Source organism: Grus americana, chromosome 8 (genome assembly GCF_028858705.1).
Source record: "Grus americana isolate bGruAme1 chromosome 8, bGruAme1.mat, whole genome shotgun sequence".
Classification (NCBI taxonomy): Eukaryota; Metazoa; Chordata; class Aves; order Gruiformes; family Gruidae; genus Grus; species Grus americana.
This window is the reverse complement of record NC_072859.1, coordinates 4,528,028-4,543,366: the sequence shown is the minus strand read 5'-3', so window position 1 is coordinate 4,543,366 and position 15,339 is coordinate 4,528,028. Positions and strand designations below refer to the sequence as shown.

The following is a 15,339-nucleotide window of genomic DNA, read 5'->3' as shown; positions in this document are numbered from 1 at the left end:
CATTTGGGGAAGGTGGGAAAGCTGCAAGTGTTCTCGGAGGTGGCTCGTAAAGAGGAATGTGGGGTTGTGAAATGGAGAGGCGGAAAGGTGTGGAGCAAGCCATCCCCCGAGTGCTGTAGCTGCTGCTGCTATGTGGGAGCTGAGGCTCTGCTCAGTGCTCTGGAGCTGCGCAGTGGTACAAACACACTGCTGTAAGTTAAAAACCAGCTATGTTGTGTCCGGGCTCAGTTCTGCTCCAGGGAAGGGGCTGGGTGGAGAGGGGGAGCGTTCAAATGCCAGACAAAGGAATGGCCTGAGAGGGATAGCTGAAGAGTTTGCCCCGAGGCATGGTTTGCAGATGCTGTGTTAGAGACGGCGTATTAAAGTCTGTCCTCCCTAGAAAGACAGGAATTGGTTTTGGTATTTGATTTAGAAATGGAAACCATATGCATGCAAAACGTAACTTATTTTAACTGACAATACTTGCTCGCGTGCTGTTCTCAGCATCCTCCTCTGTATTGTTACTCTCAGCTTTCCTGCCCTGCGCGTGCCTTTCGTGAGCTATATTGCATCTTTTCTCATCTGTCTAAACCTTCCTGGAGAGTTTCGCTTCTTGATTCACCTTACCAACTGCGAGCATCCACCCATCTGTCTCTTGTAGCATTCAGACATGTGTCTGGTGAAGCGGCGATCAGCAGTGGTTACAAAGCGTTTCCCCTCTCGGTGCTTTCTAGGTGCCGGCCACCTGGATGACGTTACCATCACAAGTGCTCGCCCTGGACCCGGCGTGCCTGTGGCCTGGGTGGAGAGCTGCTCCTGTCCGGCGGGATACGAGGGGCAGTTTTGTGAGCGTTGCTCCTCTGGATACCGGCGAGAGACGCCAAGCCTCGGACCCTACAGCCCCTGCGTGCCTTGCGCTTGCAATGGGCACAGCGAGACGTGTGAGGCCGAGACAGGTAAGAAGGGCTGATAAAACAGGGAGCAGCAAGAGGGTGGTGGTTCTTTCTGAGTTGGACGATGAAGCAAAAACCATTTCCCTCTCTATTCCAGGCACGTGCAATTGCAGGGATAACACGGCAGGGACTCACTGTGAGAAGTGCAGCGATGGGTATTACGGAGATGCCACAGCAGGCACGGCCTCAGACTGCCAGCCCTGCCCGTGCCCTGGCAGCTCGAGTTGTGCCATCGTGCCCCGCACGAAGGAGGTTGTGTGCACCAGCTGCCAGGCTGGCACTACAGGTGTGTTCCTACACAAAAAAAGTCTTTCTTCCACACACCATGTGCCTGCGGAAGTGTGTCTCATGCCAGTTCTGAGGCTCTGACCCGCAGTGAGCAGAGCCAAAAGCTGCTGTCTCTTCTGGTTCAAATCCTTCTCCCTTCCTCAGCCCTATTTTCTGTCCTGTGCAAGACTCAGGGCTACCCGTGTTCTTTGTGCCTATCTCGTGAGAACAAAAGGGAAACAAAGGCTTAACCTGTGCAAAGCCTGAACGTTCCTGCGCTGTGTAGATGAGCTGTGCTAGCTTCTAATAGAGCTCTGTTAATCACACAGTGTTGGGCAGAAAATAGGATAGATTTTAAAGAGCCAGGAAGGCGGGTCAGACTGAAATAAAATTAGAAGATGCAATTTGCCAGCCGGAGAGGCACTGCGGGATGCTTGCAGGGGAGGGCCAGTGCCCTCCCTAGGAAAAGCAGGAAGGCTGCAGTGACTCGCAAACACTGCCCAAAAAATACAAGACCAAACTTATGCTTGGCAGTTTTATAGAGAAATATGTGAACAGGTACAGATCTTTTTTCTTAGTGATAAACCGTGGAATCCGAGCACATACCCGTTAAGCAGAGCCTTTTGTTCTGCCTGCAAGCAGCAAGGAAGCCTTAGGGTGGTTGGCAGCCTCCATGCTTCTCTGCTGATTTTACGCTTGGCATAGCAGAGTCCAAAGTACAGAATACCTGTAAATGCTTAGAAAAGCCCCTGACCAAGCACAGAGGCTGCTCATGGGGGTTCCCATGGGTGCTGTTGCTTCGTGAACCGAAATGGAGTCCAGGGGTCCAGGTTCCCTGCAAGTCAGGTGTCAGTAGCTCTTCTTCACTTGTAGCTATGCGATCACACAAGAGTTCCTCCTTTTTCCCGTCACCTTCGTGGGATATGAAGGAAAAGAGGGTTTGTGTGTGCAAGAACTGCCTAAGAAACGGAGCTTATAGCTAGCTGGGGAGGTCAAATCTGCAGTAAAGTGTAGGGAGCTGCTGAGTTGGATGCTTCCGTGGCTGCCCATGGAGGTTTGGCAGATCTCGTTGGCAGTGGGGCTTCCTGGAGCAGTGATGCCCCATGGGGGACTACCTGCTTGGATTCTTAAATTAACAACAGATTACAACAAATAGGTTTGGCTTAAGGGAGTAGGAGGGAAAAGAGGAGCTGAAATAATTCATAATGCAAAGTTCCACTGAAAAAGTGGCCTAAATTTAGAGATGGGGAGAGATTTGTGTGTGGTTTCATGCACCTTTCTGGCCCCAACAGAAGGATGAAAGGGGAGGAAGCTGGAGAGTTTACTTTTCAGAAGGGGCTGCAAAGGGAGTCTGGGTGAGATGGCAGCAAAGGGCTTTCTACTGCAGCAAGTGTGTTTCTGTCACGTCCCAGGCAAGAGGTGCGAGCTGTGTGACGATGCCTATTTCGGAGACCCATTGGGCGAAAATGGTGCTGTGAGGCCTTGCCGCCTCTGCCAGTGCAACGACAACATCGATCCCAACGCCGTGGGGAACTGCGACCGCCAGACAGGCGAGTGCCTCAAGTGCATCTACAACACCGCCGGCTTCTACTGCGACCGCTGCAAAGACGGCTTCTTCGGGAACCCCCTGGCCCCTGATCCTGCTGACAAGTGCAGAGGTGAGAGCCATTTTCTCGTGCATTAAAAAATGGTTTTGTCCCCGAGAGCTGCCGTTTCCTGATGCGTTGTTAGGACACAACGTCAGGCTGTTGTTCGTGCCCATCAGCAGCGATGCGTGGCTTTATCCTGGTTTGGTGGTTCCAGCTCGCTAAAATGCTTGTGTTCGAGGGCGCTTACTGCCATCGAAGCAAAAGCATTGTGCGATGCAGGGGCTGGGCTGCCGTGTGTTTTGGATCTAGGCCCGTTTAGGGACTGGCTAGCAGAGTACAAATGCCACGAGGGACTTCTAACTTTCTGCATATTTCTCCATCCCTTTTATTTTTGCAGCTTGTCGCTGCAATCCCTACGGCACTGTGAATCAGCAGACGAGTTGCAATCAAGTGACCGGGCAGTGTGAGTGCCTGTCTCACGTCACCGGGAGGGACTGCAGTGCCTGTGAGCCTGGCTACTTCAATCTCCAGAGCGGACGTGGCTGTGAGAGGTGACGTTCACCTTGGTTCGGGGCAAACAGCCTGGTTTTGGGGGGCATCCGTGCTTACCTTGTGGGGGAATGTGGTGTTTGTCACAAGTAACTGGTGTGTCTCAGTGCTGCTATGGATGGGGAAGAGCAGCAGTCAAGGAGCAGCTATGAAGGCTGTACAAAAAGCCTGACTTAAAAGCTTTATAAATAGCTTTAAATCAGGGTTTTAAATAGAAAAGTGCCATGTGATTGTGTGCAGCACGGCTCGTGAGTTCCTTTTTTAGTGCAAGCACCGAGTGACCTTGCACGGTTCAAAGGCTCGGTGCCTTGCCTCCTGCACATGCACGGCAGGAAAAGTGACTTTTGACAAATGGAAACGCTGAGCTGTACTTGTTGGGGCTCCTTCAGAGAGGCGTTTTGCCCGTGCCTCCCTTCTGTGTCACCGCCTGACATGTGGCTGCTTCCCCCAGGTGCAACTGCCATGCGCTGGGCTCCACTGATGGCCAGTGTGACATCCGAACCGGGCAGTGCGAGTGCCAGCCTGGCGTCGCTGGCCAGCGTTGCGACAGATGCGAGGTCAACCACTTTGGCTTTGGCTCTGAAGGTTGTAAACGTAAGTCTGAGAGGCTGGAGTGAGATGGATACCCACTTTACTTTGGCATAAATACATTCTCTGAGTCTTGTCCTGCAACAGTCCTTTTTCCTAAGGTTAAATCTCTGCACAGCTACTCTGCAAATGGCCTGAATGTACAGGTTCTGTCTTGAGGAGCAACAGATCTGGTAAATGCGATTGAAAAACCAGGTGATCCAAACTTTCCTCCCCGATATCCCTGCTTGTAAAGAGCTGAAAAAATTAACTGCAGTTGGTTAGAATGAATTGGGGTAGAAAATTATAATGCTTTGTGGGAAAGGCAGTAGGAACACTGTGAACACGTACAGTGAATGTTGCGTCCAGCTAGACAGAGTGCCCTGCTGCCGTGCGTAGAAGCACCCCGATCGGGAGCGGGGCTCCAGCTGTGGATTTTGTGCCCTGTTGCCCTTACAGAGGTTTTAGGATGTCAAGGGTTCGCTCTCACCCTGCAGGGTGTATCATATTTCTGCCTCTCCTCCAGTCTGACTGAGATTTAACTTCCCTGCAGCCTGTGACTGTGATCCCGAGGGTTCGCGCTCTCTGCAGTGCCGGGAGAACGGTCGCTGCGAGTGCAAGGAAGGCTTCGTGGGGAGCCGCTGCGACCAGTGCGAAGAGAACTATTTCTACAACCGCTCGTGGCCGGGCTGCCAAGAATGTCCGGCCTGTTACAGATTAGTGAAAGATAAGGTAAGGCCACAAATGCCACTGTGGGTACTGCTGGAGATGGCGGCACGTGCCCGCTTGTGCAGCGGCTTTTACACCTGTGGCTGGCTGATGGTTGCTGGAAGCAGAGAGGTTCAAAGTGCTTTGCCATATGTCATAGCTGTGCTCTGTCCCCCTCGTGTAGGTGGCGGAGCAAAGAGAGAGGTTGCAGGAGCTGGAAAATCTTATAGCAAATCTGGGTACGGGAGAAGAAACTGTAACCGATCAAGCCTTTGAAGAGAGGTTGAAGCAGGCGGAAAGAGATGTTATGGAGTTGCTTCAGGAAGCACAAAACAGCAAAGGTGAGTTGACCTGATCAGACGTGGACCAATGTGAAATGACCTCTTTGCTTGATTTTCCCTTAGGACAGAGAGGGTTTTATTTCAAATAAATTTTCCTGTGCATCAGGACAGAGAGCTATTTCAGATAGTGCCGAGACGGTGTATGTTGTTGTCAAAACAACAGTGGCTGTGCTTTTATCCCTGCTGTTCTCCCAGCAGTCTCTGTTGTACATGCAAAGTAAAGATCTGCCTCTAGCTCTGTACATATCCAAGCGTTGCCCTCTTCTCCAGATGCAAAGGAGGGTTTTACTTACTTTTTAAACAAGCTGAAGACTTTCCCATATACTTCTTTATTATGCTTATAAATTTGCTTAGACATCTTGGGATAAAGAACTTATTATTGGGATATCATCAGCAATCAGAATGAAGGCTTCAAAATCCTGCTGGCAAGCTTAATTATCCCACCGTAAAGCGTATAATGTTCTGAAAAGTGCTCTTGTGGTGATGTAGCTATTTTTCCTGTTAAACTCTGCTTCAAAGAGATTCTCGTACTGTCACCTCTACCAGAGGACGTCTGTGAGCAGGACATTAAGCCACGTGACAGTGGTTTGTCCTTAGGGTCTTTTTAATGTATAAGCTGACGTGTGTTTTGGAGAAGAGCAACTTGAAGACTCTTGACTTTGCAGCTGTAGATGTTCCCCTGGGAGTTGGTTCAGTGATTTCAGACCACTTTGGAAAAAATCTGTCTCCTTTGTGTGAAGCTGGGAAAAAGCTGACACAGATCTAATGCTTGCGTTTGCTTGGGAAGATTCCCGCCGGTGGGAATGATCACTGAAGCTCTTCTCAGTTTTAGCTGGGGTAGCTTTATGCTGCCTGCTTGGCATCCGTGCCTAGATAAGTCCTGCGTAGGGAGTAGAAGGGTGGGGGTTGGAGAAAGATGAGGGAATGGATTGGGGTTTGTGGTGGTGTGTTTCATCTTTCTTTCCACCTCTTGCAAGCTAAATGCAAAAACTACCCTTGCAAAAATCTGTGCACGCCTGTACCCCTTATTCATGGTTTTCTACTTAATATGTAGTTTGTAGTATGTCTTTGAAACGTGTCAGATGTTCACATCCAATACATAGGACGTGCTGCAAGTTCAAGGCAACCTGTTTGGGAAAAGTCTTAATTTTGGAGGCCTGCAGGCTTCTGCTTGTACTTCACCTCGTAGTGATGTTCTCACCTTTTCAAAAGTAATTCCTCCTGGCCATGAGGCATGTGTCTTTGCTTTATGGCTCCATTATTAAGACAGTGTTGTGGGGAGTTTCCTGGTGGTCAAGAATTTTGGGAAGTTGGGGGGCTCGTAGGTCCTACAGATTGGAGAACCAAGGCTGGGTCCTCTGTCTGCCACCTTTTGTCACTGGTCTGTGGCTCAGGAGTGGCCACCATTGCCCAAAGTGGGGGGAAAACATGCAACCCCATTATTACTGTATCTCTGCTTACCTTCTAGGAGTTAAGCTAAAGGGAATTTGCAAAGCAGATACTTCATACCTCTTGAGGAACAGCTCTGTTCGGGTTTTTTTTTTTTTCAGTCAATGATAGAGGTGAAACATGATTCTGAACACAAAATTCCCCATCAGAGTTGGTTCCAACACCCAGCGGGACTGTCTTAGTAGTAGTTAATGACTTCTCATATTTGATGCACATTCTGAAGATGACTTTGATCTCAAGCTGACTTATGAAATGGCTTTGCTGGTTCCCTTTCAATAGGGGATTAACCTACCAAAGCGTTGCCTGCAGCGGTAAGCCACCGCTCCGACTTTTCTTCCTGCTGTAATTAATTTGGCTTCTTCTGTTTTGTATTGTGCATTTAAGATGTAGATCAAGGCCTCATGGATCGTCTCAAAGGCATCAACAGCACATTAGTGGGTCAGCTCAACAGGCTGAGGAACATCCAGGGCACGGTGCGGGAGACAGAGAACTTGGCGGAGCAAGCCCGTGTGCGGGTGGAGGACACAGAGGACCTGATCAGCTTAGCTTCTGATATGCTTGAAAAGGCAAAGATGGCAGCTGACAACGTGGTGAGTGTGCTGCTGAGATACCACATGGCGAGAAGAGGACAGGGCATTGCCTTTTTGTGCCCTCTGGGTGTGTTTCTCTGCTTGTCCTTTCTCTCTTAGAGCAAATTTGCTATAGAAATGTCCTCTCCCCTACTGAAAATCATGGAAAGTAAATAAAGGAAGATCACCAGTGTCTGTTATGGATTGTATCTTAGCCCCTGCTCAAAGAAACCAACTGTAAAAGCCCCTAAATAAATATCAGCACCTTTTTTTTAGGGATAACCAGTGGTGGAAACTGCATGGGCTAAAGAAAAAAATACAGAGAAGTCAGAAGGAGGCTAGACACATCTCTGAGCATTTAGATCGTGACAATAAATATTTAAAGCAAAGATGAATAAAAGATGAAAAGAGAGCTTTAAGATTTTTTTACTTTCCTTCTTTCCAGTCCATTACACCTCCAGAGTCAAGTGGGGACCCTAACAACATGACTCTATTGGCAGAAGAGGCCCGTAAGCTGGCTGAAAGGTAGGCTGTGGCAAAATGCACTCCTTACAGCCCGCATCGGGGCCCCGCTCTTCCCTACAAGGGGGAAGCGAAAATTAATTTGCTTGACATGAAACACACGCCCTTTGCTGAGCAAGAGACTTGCACTGTGGGCGTGTGCCTCCGTATCATTGAGGGCAAACACTAGACACGTGAATGAGGGACACGTACTACCATAGCGGTGCCTTTCAGCTGATCTCGGGGGCACTGCTGGAGCGATGCGGAGATGGTCTCGGACAGCGTCTTCCATTGCAAATGTTGCAGCATCTTCCATATGCAAATCTGGGTGAACGAAGGAAGAGAGAGAATAAAATATGGAATTGATGATAGGAACCACTGGCTGACAATTCTAATGGCATTATTTTTCTTCTGTAATATTATCCAGGCACAAAAAAGAAGCTGATGAGATTGTACGCATAGCCAAGGCAGCAAATGATACTTCCACAGAAGCGTATCAGCTGCTGCTCAAAACCCTGGCTGGAGAAAACCAAACTGCAAGTGACATTGATGAGCTCAACCAGAAGTGAGTCAGTAACAGAAAATTGTTAAAGCACTGGCTTTAGAGCAGTGCTTAAAACTAAGCCGCCTTCTGTAGCATTGTATGCTTTGGGTTTTATGGGAGCTGTATTTCAATTTCTTAGCCTCTCTACTCTCTTAGGAAGTTCAGTTCCACAAAAAAAAAATCGTAGCGTAACTGGATCCTTGGGGTTTTTTAGGTATAATCAAGCAAGGAACATTTCTCGAGACCTAGAGAAACAGGCCAACAAGGTCCTTGCGGAGGCAGAGGAAGCTGGAAACAAAGCCCTGCAGATCTACGCTAATCTCACCAGTCTGCCTACCGTGGATTCCACGGGGCTAGAGGTACGTGTGGGAAGCATCATGCGCAGCATTTTCTAAAGATCAGTGAGGACAAGTGTTATAACAGCGTGCCAGGTTGCTGACATACCTTGCATGTGCTCTGCTAATGTTTCTCTGCACAAGAATGGTCTGTGGAATTTTGTCCCTCTAGACATAATCCAGACTTGCGCATTTCAGCTTTTACGCAGGAGACTTGCGTGCAGGAAACCACATGCGTAAACCCCCATGCATCCCAAATCTCTGAAGGACCAAAAAAAAAACCCAAAAAACACTTGAGTGAAATGTTGTTTGCTGAACACCTTGGCTTGAACAGAGAAGTGTAAAAATTTCAGTTCCCTCTGAAGCTTGCAGAACTGCTCCCTCTCCTGTGCTCACTGTAGTGCAGTAGATTTTCTTGCACATGAAACTGTTTGCAACCTCTGACCCTCGTGGTATTCAGAGCTTTGAAAGCCGAGTTACAGCTGTAGTTGTAAGATAGGAACCCATCATAGCTTCTGCCTGTTTGACTGTTTAAACTGTTTTGCCACCTGTTCAGAAATTCTTTGACGTTCAGGAATCTGCATTTGTTTCTGATTTCCACCTGCAGAATGAAGCAAACAAGATCAAGAAGGAAGCGGAGGAGTTAGATCAGCTAATTGCCAGGAAGCTGAAAGACTATGAGGACTTGAGAGAAGACATGAAAGGAAAGGAGCTAGAAGTAAAGAATCTCTTGGAGAAAGGGAAGACGGAGCAGCAGGTCAGTTCTGTTTTGTGCAGGCTTTTGTTCTGTGGAAAAAAAAACAAAGGAAAATGTGTAACTGGCCAGATAAGAAAGATTTGGTCTTATTCAGTCTTATCTTAGCAGTGCTTGTTACTTAGGAGAATTCTGAAGAATGGTCCCGGAAAGGAGATGCAAAAAGCTGGCAAAAGCAGTGGCATTGAGGCTGTAAGGGAGAATAGGGGATGTCTGTCAGGTGTGGCGTCATCTTCGTGTTCAGAACAGTATTCCAAACGTACCTAAATCCACCTGTTTTCAGAGAAAGGGAAGCATTGCCACTCAGGGATGAACGCTGTTGTGAATGGTGTTGGTGTTTCAGGCTGAGCGATGCTTTTTGATACCTTTTGAAGGACGACCGTCTAAACGTAATAATACGTTGATACGTGTCATGTCTCCTTAGACCGCAGACCAGCTCTTGGCTCGAGCAGATGCAGCGAAAGCCCTGGCTGAAGAAGCTGCTCGGAAGGGCAATGGCACACTACAGGAAGCTAATACCATTCTCAGCAACCTGAAAGGTAAAGGAAAAGCACTTGCAGTGAATCCTTCAATTCCCCTGTGACAAGTCACTTGGCAGTAGGGTGTCTTGGTTAAACGGTCCATGCTATTGCCAGTACCTGAGTGTTGGGTGGGTTCTTTTGGGTTTTTTTTTTTCTCTTTTAAAGAAAAAAACAGAAATGTTTTCAGTAACTAGAAATCTCCTTTTTGTTTACGGTCCTTACTTGGCGTCAGAAGACATGGAATAGGGAGAGCTGCAAGCATATACCTCCCCATGCCCCAGTTTGTTCTTCATCTCTCTAATGTCGAGGTGGCAAAGCTTGGGTAGCTTGGTCAGAGAAGCATCCCAAGGCTCTTCTGGAGCAAGTGATAATCTGTTATGCCCTTTCTTAGACTTTGATAAGCGAGTGAACGATAACAAGACGGCAGCGGAGGAGGCGCTGAAAAAGATTCCTGCCATTACCCAGACCATTGCTGAAGCCACCAATAAGACGCGCCAGGCAGAGCTGGCGCTTGGCAATGCCGCTGCTGATGCCCGCGAAGCCAAGACTAAAGCAGATGATGCTGAGAGAATCGCCGGTTCAGTTCAGAAGGTGAGTCCTTTGTAGTTCTGAAGCCACCCCCCTGAGATATTGGTGTGTAACTGCGCTAACTCCTCTGTTCTAGTAATTTCTGGTGAGCCCCACGTGCTTTCTGCTGTATTCCCCGCTAGGGAATGCAAAATGTGGCATGATGGGTGCATTTTGAGGAAAAGGATTGAAGGGAGGTCTGCACCTTCACCACCTTTTTCCATCCTGTTCCCCTTGCTGGCTGTAGAGTGCTGCTGCTACCAAAGCCGAAGCCGACAAGACTTTCGCTGATGTGACGGGGCTGGCCAGGGAGGTGGATGACATGATGAAGCAACTACAGGATGCAGAAAAAGAGCTGAAGCGGAAGCAGGATGATGCTGAGAAGGATATGATGATGGCAGGCATGGTAAGTAATGCTGGCAGGTGGCAGCAGCGGCAAGAAGCTGCCTTCCCCCTGCTGTCCTGGCCATGCAAGCTTTTCTCCCGCTGTCCTCTTGCCAAGACAGCACTGGGTCCAGCCAGTATTCAATCTCTTCCAAGTTTTAAGTGGGATTGCAGAGATGAGATGAGCAAAGGAGCTCTTCTGGTGGCATTAGTATAGGTTCCCTGCTGGATTTTGAGCCAGTTTTGTTAATGCAACACTTCTAGTGTAACTGAAACCTGACTGTAGCCCTGTTGACCCTGTTCTGACTTTTCCTGCAAAATCCTTCTCAGTTATCAGGGATCCCCATCCTGAAATAATCAGAAAACTGATGATTTGAAGGTTGCCAGCACTGAGATAAAGATACCTGGAGAGAGAGGAGCCAGTGATGTGTGTGACTAACTGCTGCACGGGCAGAGCTGTGAAGAAGAGACAACAGTTTCATAATCCCTACGGCCTTTCTTATGCGCTCTTTTTTTTTATACCCTGCAGGCCTCACAGGCTGTCCAGGAGGCAGAAGACAGCGCAAGAAAAGCGAAGAACTCTGTGAACGACTTGCTTGCTACCATTAATGGTCTGTTGGATCGATTAGGTAAGGCTGTCCTTAATGTCCCTTACACCTTTGAATGTTTTCCTGCTGTGGTGTGCTGGCTTCCCTGCTGGTGCTGTGCCACGAATCAAATGAGTCTGTTGACTTCTAGAAATGGGTTTTCCGTGTTTTCAGCAAGGGTTTTGGTCTTTTTTTTTTTTTTTTCCCCCCCTGGGGTGGCCTCAAAGCTTGTTGTGCAATGTTTGGTTCTGCTTTTCTGTGAGCTGAGGACGGTTGTTGAGGCTGGTCCTGTTTTAAATGCAGAGGTGACCCGATGGACGTGTCCGTCTGGGTACGGGCTCTGCTGTGTAAGCACCCAAAACCAGGGCATCAAAGGGTTTGTTGGTTTGTTTGTTTTTTAATGGACTTCACTGTTTGCTTCCGCCTTTTCAGGGCAACTGGAGACGGTGGACTTGAACAAGCTGAATGAGATTGAGGGTACCCTGAACAGTGCCAAAGACCAGATGAAAGATAGCGACCTGGACCAGAAAGTGTCTTTCCTTGAGAGAGAAGCCAGGAAGCAAGATGATGCGATACAGGCCTACAACAGGGACATTGAAGAGATCCTGAAGGACATTAGCAACCTGGAAGACATCAAGAAGACCTTGCCGTCTGGCTGTTTTAACACCCCGTCCATTGAGAAACCTTAAGGGTGCGCTGGGGTGGGGGTTATGCCCCCGGTGAGCGGTGGTTTGGCTATGGAGTGCCTTAACACACATTACCTTCTTCAGATCCCCAACTCTTCGCTGCTCGCAGCCACTGTTTTCTTTTCAAATCAGGATAAGTTGAAAGTTTGTTTTTTTTTTTTTTTTTTTTTAAGAGAAGCAAATTAAATATCCGTCTTTGGGCATCAAAGGGTTTTTTTATATAAACTGTCTTCCTGAGCACTCTGCCTTTGCCCCTTTCTCAGACACAGTTTCCCTTTGATTAGCGCAAGGATGAGAGATGCTCTGGACTCTTTATACTGTGGTTCAGAAATAACCATGTGAGCTGTACACAGCAAGGCAAAACTAACCCTACTTTCTTCTTTTCTCTTCTCCCCTCGACTGTAAAATCCTCGGTCCCGGAGCTCTCTGTCCCTATGAAGGAAGGGGATGGCTACCAAAGTATTACTGTAATGGCCAGTATAGCTGCACTCAGTCAGATCCCTCTTCCCAACTTCTAACCCTGTGAATTTTTTTTTTAATCACTAACTAGTGGCCAATCCGACAGCGTTGGTAGCCTTTGACAAAATAGCCGAAGCCTCTTTCTGAAATGTACTTTCTGTGATGATGCATCGCTCTGAGAAAAACGCAGCCCCTGAGAGGAGCTCTTTGGGAAGATGGGATACTGGTGGAGTGGTAGGTCTTTTACTGGTGGAGTGGTGGGTCTTACCAGCCCTGCTCCTGGTCTGTGGAGAAGTTTTGGGTCCGGTCTGTTAGTCGCTACCTGCCAGGTAGCCCAGGCTGGGGAGTGTGGAAGCCCTGAGCTGCGTTCCCATCTGCAGGTGTTGCTATCGAATTGCCAGAGGATTTGTTTTTATTTTTAAGCTACAAATGTCTGATTGACAGATGAGGTTGTTCAAGCAGGAAGAGTCTTGCTGAAGACGAGAGCTGCCATCCAGAGAGCTCTGGCAGCTGTGCTGGCCTTCATGCTGCATGGCTTTGGGTGGGGAAGGGAGAGGATGTGCAGGTGGAAATGAGAAGGGCTTTCTCCCCATCTTCTTCCTGGAGGAGGACAGTGGCATTTTTCTATCTCCTGGCATTGCTCTCTCATGTTGCCTGTTTTTAACCTGGCAGAAAGAGCCGAGCTTACCAGCGCCCTCCTTTCTTTATGCCTACCGTTCTCCCGGTCACCGTAAAGCCACCGCAGCACAGGGACTTCAGGCCGGGCTTGGGTGGCAATTCTACCCTTCTGACGGCCGCTGCCCCCTCCCTGGCAGGCTCCCTCCTCGGTAGTGCCTCCCAGCTGCTTACTGGTGCTGGGTGGGAGCAGCGGGGAGCCCCTCGCTCCTCCTCCGGCCCCTCTCTGAGACGAGAGCATCCTCTGTGGCTTCCTCCTTGCCTCCAGCCTGGCACCCACTCCCTCCTTGAGATCCAGTATATATCTATCCTTAAACACTATGCAACTTTGTACGTTTGCGTAGCGGGGAAGAAATTATTATCTGACACACACTGGTGCTATTAATTATTTCAAATTTATATTTTTTGTGTGAATGTGATTTTTTTTTCCGTTTTTTTATCATGATTATAGTGTGAGGAAGTCCTCGTGTGTGCGTATGTGTGTGTAAATATACTCAGCCATATTTCCAGAGTGGCACAGCCTGGCCTCCTCTATGTGCTTTCCCCTATAGCCATGGGGGGCGCATGCACCGTATATCACTTCTCTCCGTATTATTCCCATAGAGCTCGGTGTTTCTCCTAGCTGGGTCCCGCTTCCTTCCCTCTCCCGTGTGCTCAGCACCCGTTCGGGTATCAGCAATAACCACTCTGCCTGTTGGGTGGATGCTTTCTAGCCCTCCCTCCCAAGCCAGCCCTGATGGGTGCTGTTCACAGCACCCCATTTTGGGTCCCTTGTCCCCAGGGATGTTGTGCCAGGAAGAGAGCGGGGGCTGTGGCTTTGCTGGGAGACCGGACCCAGCGTTGAGGTGGTCGGAAAGCTGGATTTGGGGACAGCTGGGGACATCTTGATACCCCTGTGCGAGGCGGGAGGCTTGGTGCGCCCTGGGGAACGGCGCTGCCGGGCAGGGGGTGTTCCCAGCAAACCCTGCATCCCTCTTGTACCCCCTTCTCTTGGAGATTCTTACACTTTTACCAACCTGGGATTTGCCCCTGCCCGCAAACATACCTAATACCTGGAGGAGAGCTTACCCGTGCTCGCCCACGCGCGTGGGACGTTGAGGTCGGTGTCTTGGCCGCCTGCTCTGGTCAGATGGCTGGCTGTAACCGCGTCACCTCTCTGCCAAGGCTGTGAGAAGAGCAGATGCGAAGATGCGCGCATGCCCTGGCTGACCTCAGGCCTAAGGTTTCCTGCTTTCTTCTCTTTTTTTTTTTTTTTTCCTTAAGCTGTTTTTAACAGAATTTTATTTTTAAATAAAAAAAAAAAACTTTATAAGCGATCTCTTAATCACTACTGCATTACAGCCATTATTCATTGTATAAGTCCAGTTATTTCTTTATGTAATGTGATGATGCGACAGCTGCTGGTGGAGTGCTGGATGTCACAGGCGACGCGTGACAGTCCCTTCATCACCTTATTCCTGACTGTGGCCCCCTCAGTACGTGCCTTCACTCCAGCTTTTTGCCTTAATCTGTGGTCTTGCTGTCTGGGGCGGTGAACAAAATGCAACACTTGCAGTTTTTATGTATAAAACAGTATTTCTTATTTATAATAAAGTCTGAATATTTGTAACCCCTCATACCTTGGCATTGAGTATTTGCAAAGGGAAAATTTGGAAATTCATGCGGTGGGCTGCAGATGGCCGCAGCGATTTTGGTTTCTCCCTGTGTCCACCGCCCCATTGCCGTGGCTATGATGAATTTTATGCTGCTGGTTTTCCAGGCCTTAAAAAACAAGGTGATGCTGTTGGTGCTGTGTTGTCCTCCTGGAAAGCCCTGGGGGGTTTGTCGGGGGGGTGTTTCTTTAAAATGTAAAGCAAAAACCCTAAAAAAAGAAGCTGAAATTTCTCTCCCGGGAATGCCATAAATCTGGGTACTCTGCAGTGTTCTGTGGGTCCTGTCTACCAGAGCCCGGGAGAAATTTTATTCCCAAATTAAGTTTTTAATGTCAGGGCGGATTTCTGTGGTAACAGCTTTGGCAGTTCTGCAATCACACCCACCCTCCAGCTGCAGACTGGATTTCTTTTATTTTTCTCAGCAGAGGAAAACGCACATGTCTCATTAACCTGCATCAGGGCTAATCCCTTCTCAATTGGTAAGTTCTTTTCATTATTTCTTTTATTTCAGTTTCTCTAGCTTCAGCTTTTTTTTGTTCTTCAGCTATAATTGCCGCTAATGCATTTGTTTCCTAAAATCTTTTTTTTTTTTCTTTCTTTCTTTTTTGGCTAACGTTGCTGTTGAGCAAATCCTGTCTGGTAAAATCTGATGTTTCATCTGGGCTGTGGGGAGCAGAGAACGGGGCGGTGCTGACCTTGCACA

The 15,339-nt window shown here is 48.5% G+C and overlaps 1 protein-coding gene across 1 annotated transcript in view; it reads left to right on the top strand.

Annotated features, from left to right (window-relative positions):
- The window catches only part of LAMC1 (laminin subunit gamma 1), a 68,613-nt gene extending 54,013 nt beyond the window's left edge, over positions 1–14,600 (top strand). Inside the window, exons 12-28 of the mRNA XM_054833438.1 lie at positions 714–935; positions 1,030–1,218; positions 2,612–2,857; positions 3,186–3,339; positions 3,789–3,931; positions 4,458–4,636; positions 4,797–4,953; positions 6,787–6,992; positions 7,417–7,496; positions 7,900–8,037; positions 8,231–8,375; positions 8,959–9,108; positions 9,530–9,644; positions 10,018–10,217; positions 10,441–10,599; positions 11,107–11,206; positions 11,597–14,600. Of these exons, the coding sequence (XP_054689413.1) occupies positions 714–935; positions 1,030–1,218; positions 2,612–2,857; positions 3,186–3,339; positions 3,789–3,931; positions 4,458–4,636; positions 4,797–4,953; positions 6,787–6,992; positions 7,417–7,496; positions 7,900–8,037; positions 8,231–8,375; positions 8,959–9,108; positions 9,530–9,644; positions 10,018–10,217; positions 10,441–10,599; positions 11,107–11,206; positions 11,597–11,853 (2,840 nt within the window). The 3' untranslated portion in view covers positions 11,854–14,600. The remainder of the gene's footprint in view (positions 1–713; positions 936–1,029; positions 1,219–2,611; positions 2,858–3,185; positions 3,340–3,788; positions 3,932–4,457; positions 4,637–4,796; positions 4,954–6,786; positions 6,993–7,416; positions 7,497–7,899; positions 8,038–8,230; positions 8,376–8,958; positions 9,109–9,529; positions 9,645–10,017; positions 10,218–10,440; positions 10,600–11,106; positions 11,207–11,596) is intronic.
- The last annotated feature ends 739 nt before the right edge of the window (positions 14,601–15,339 follow it).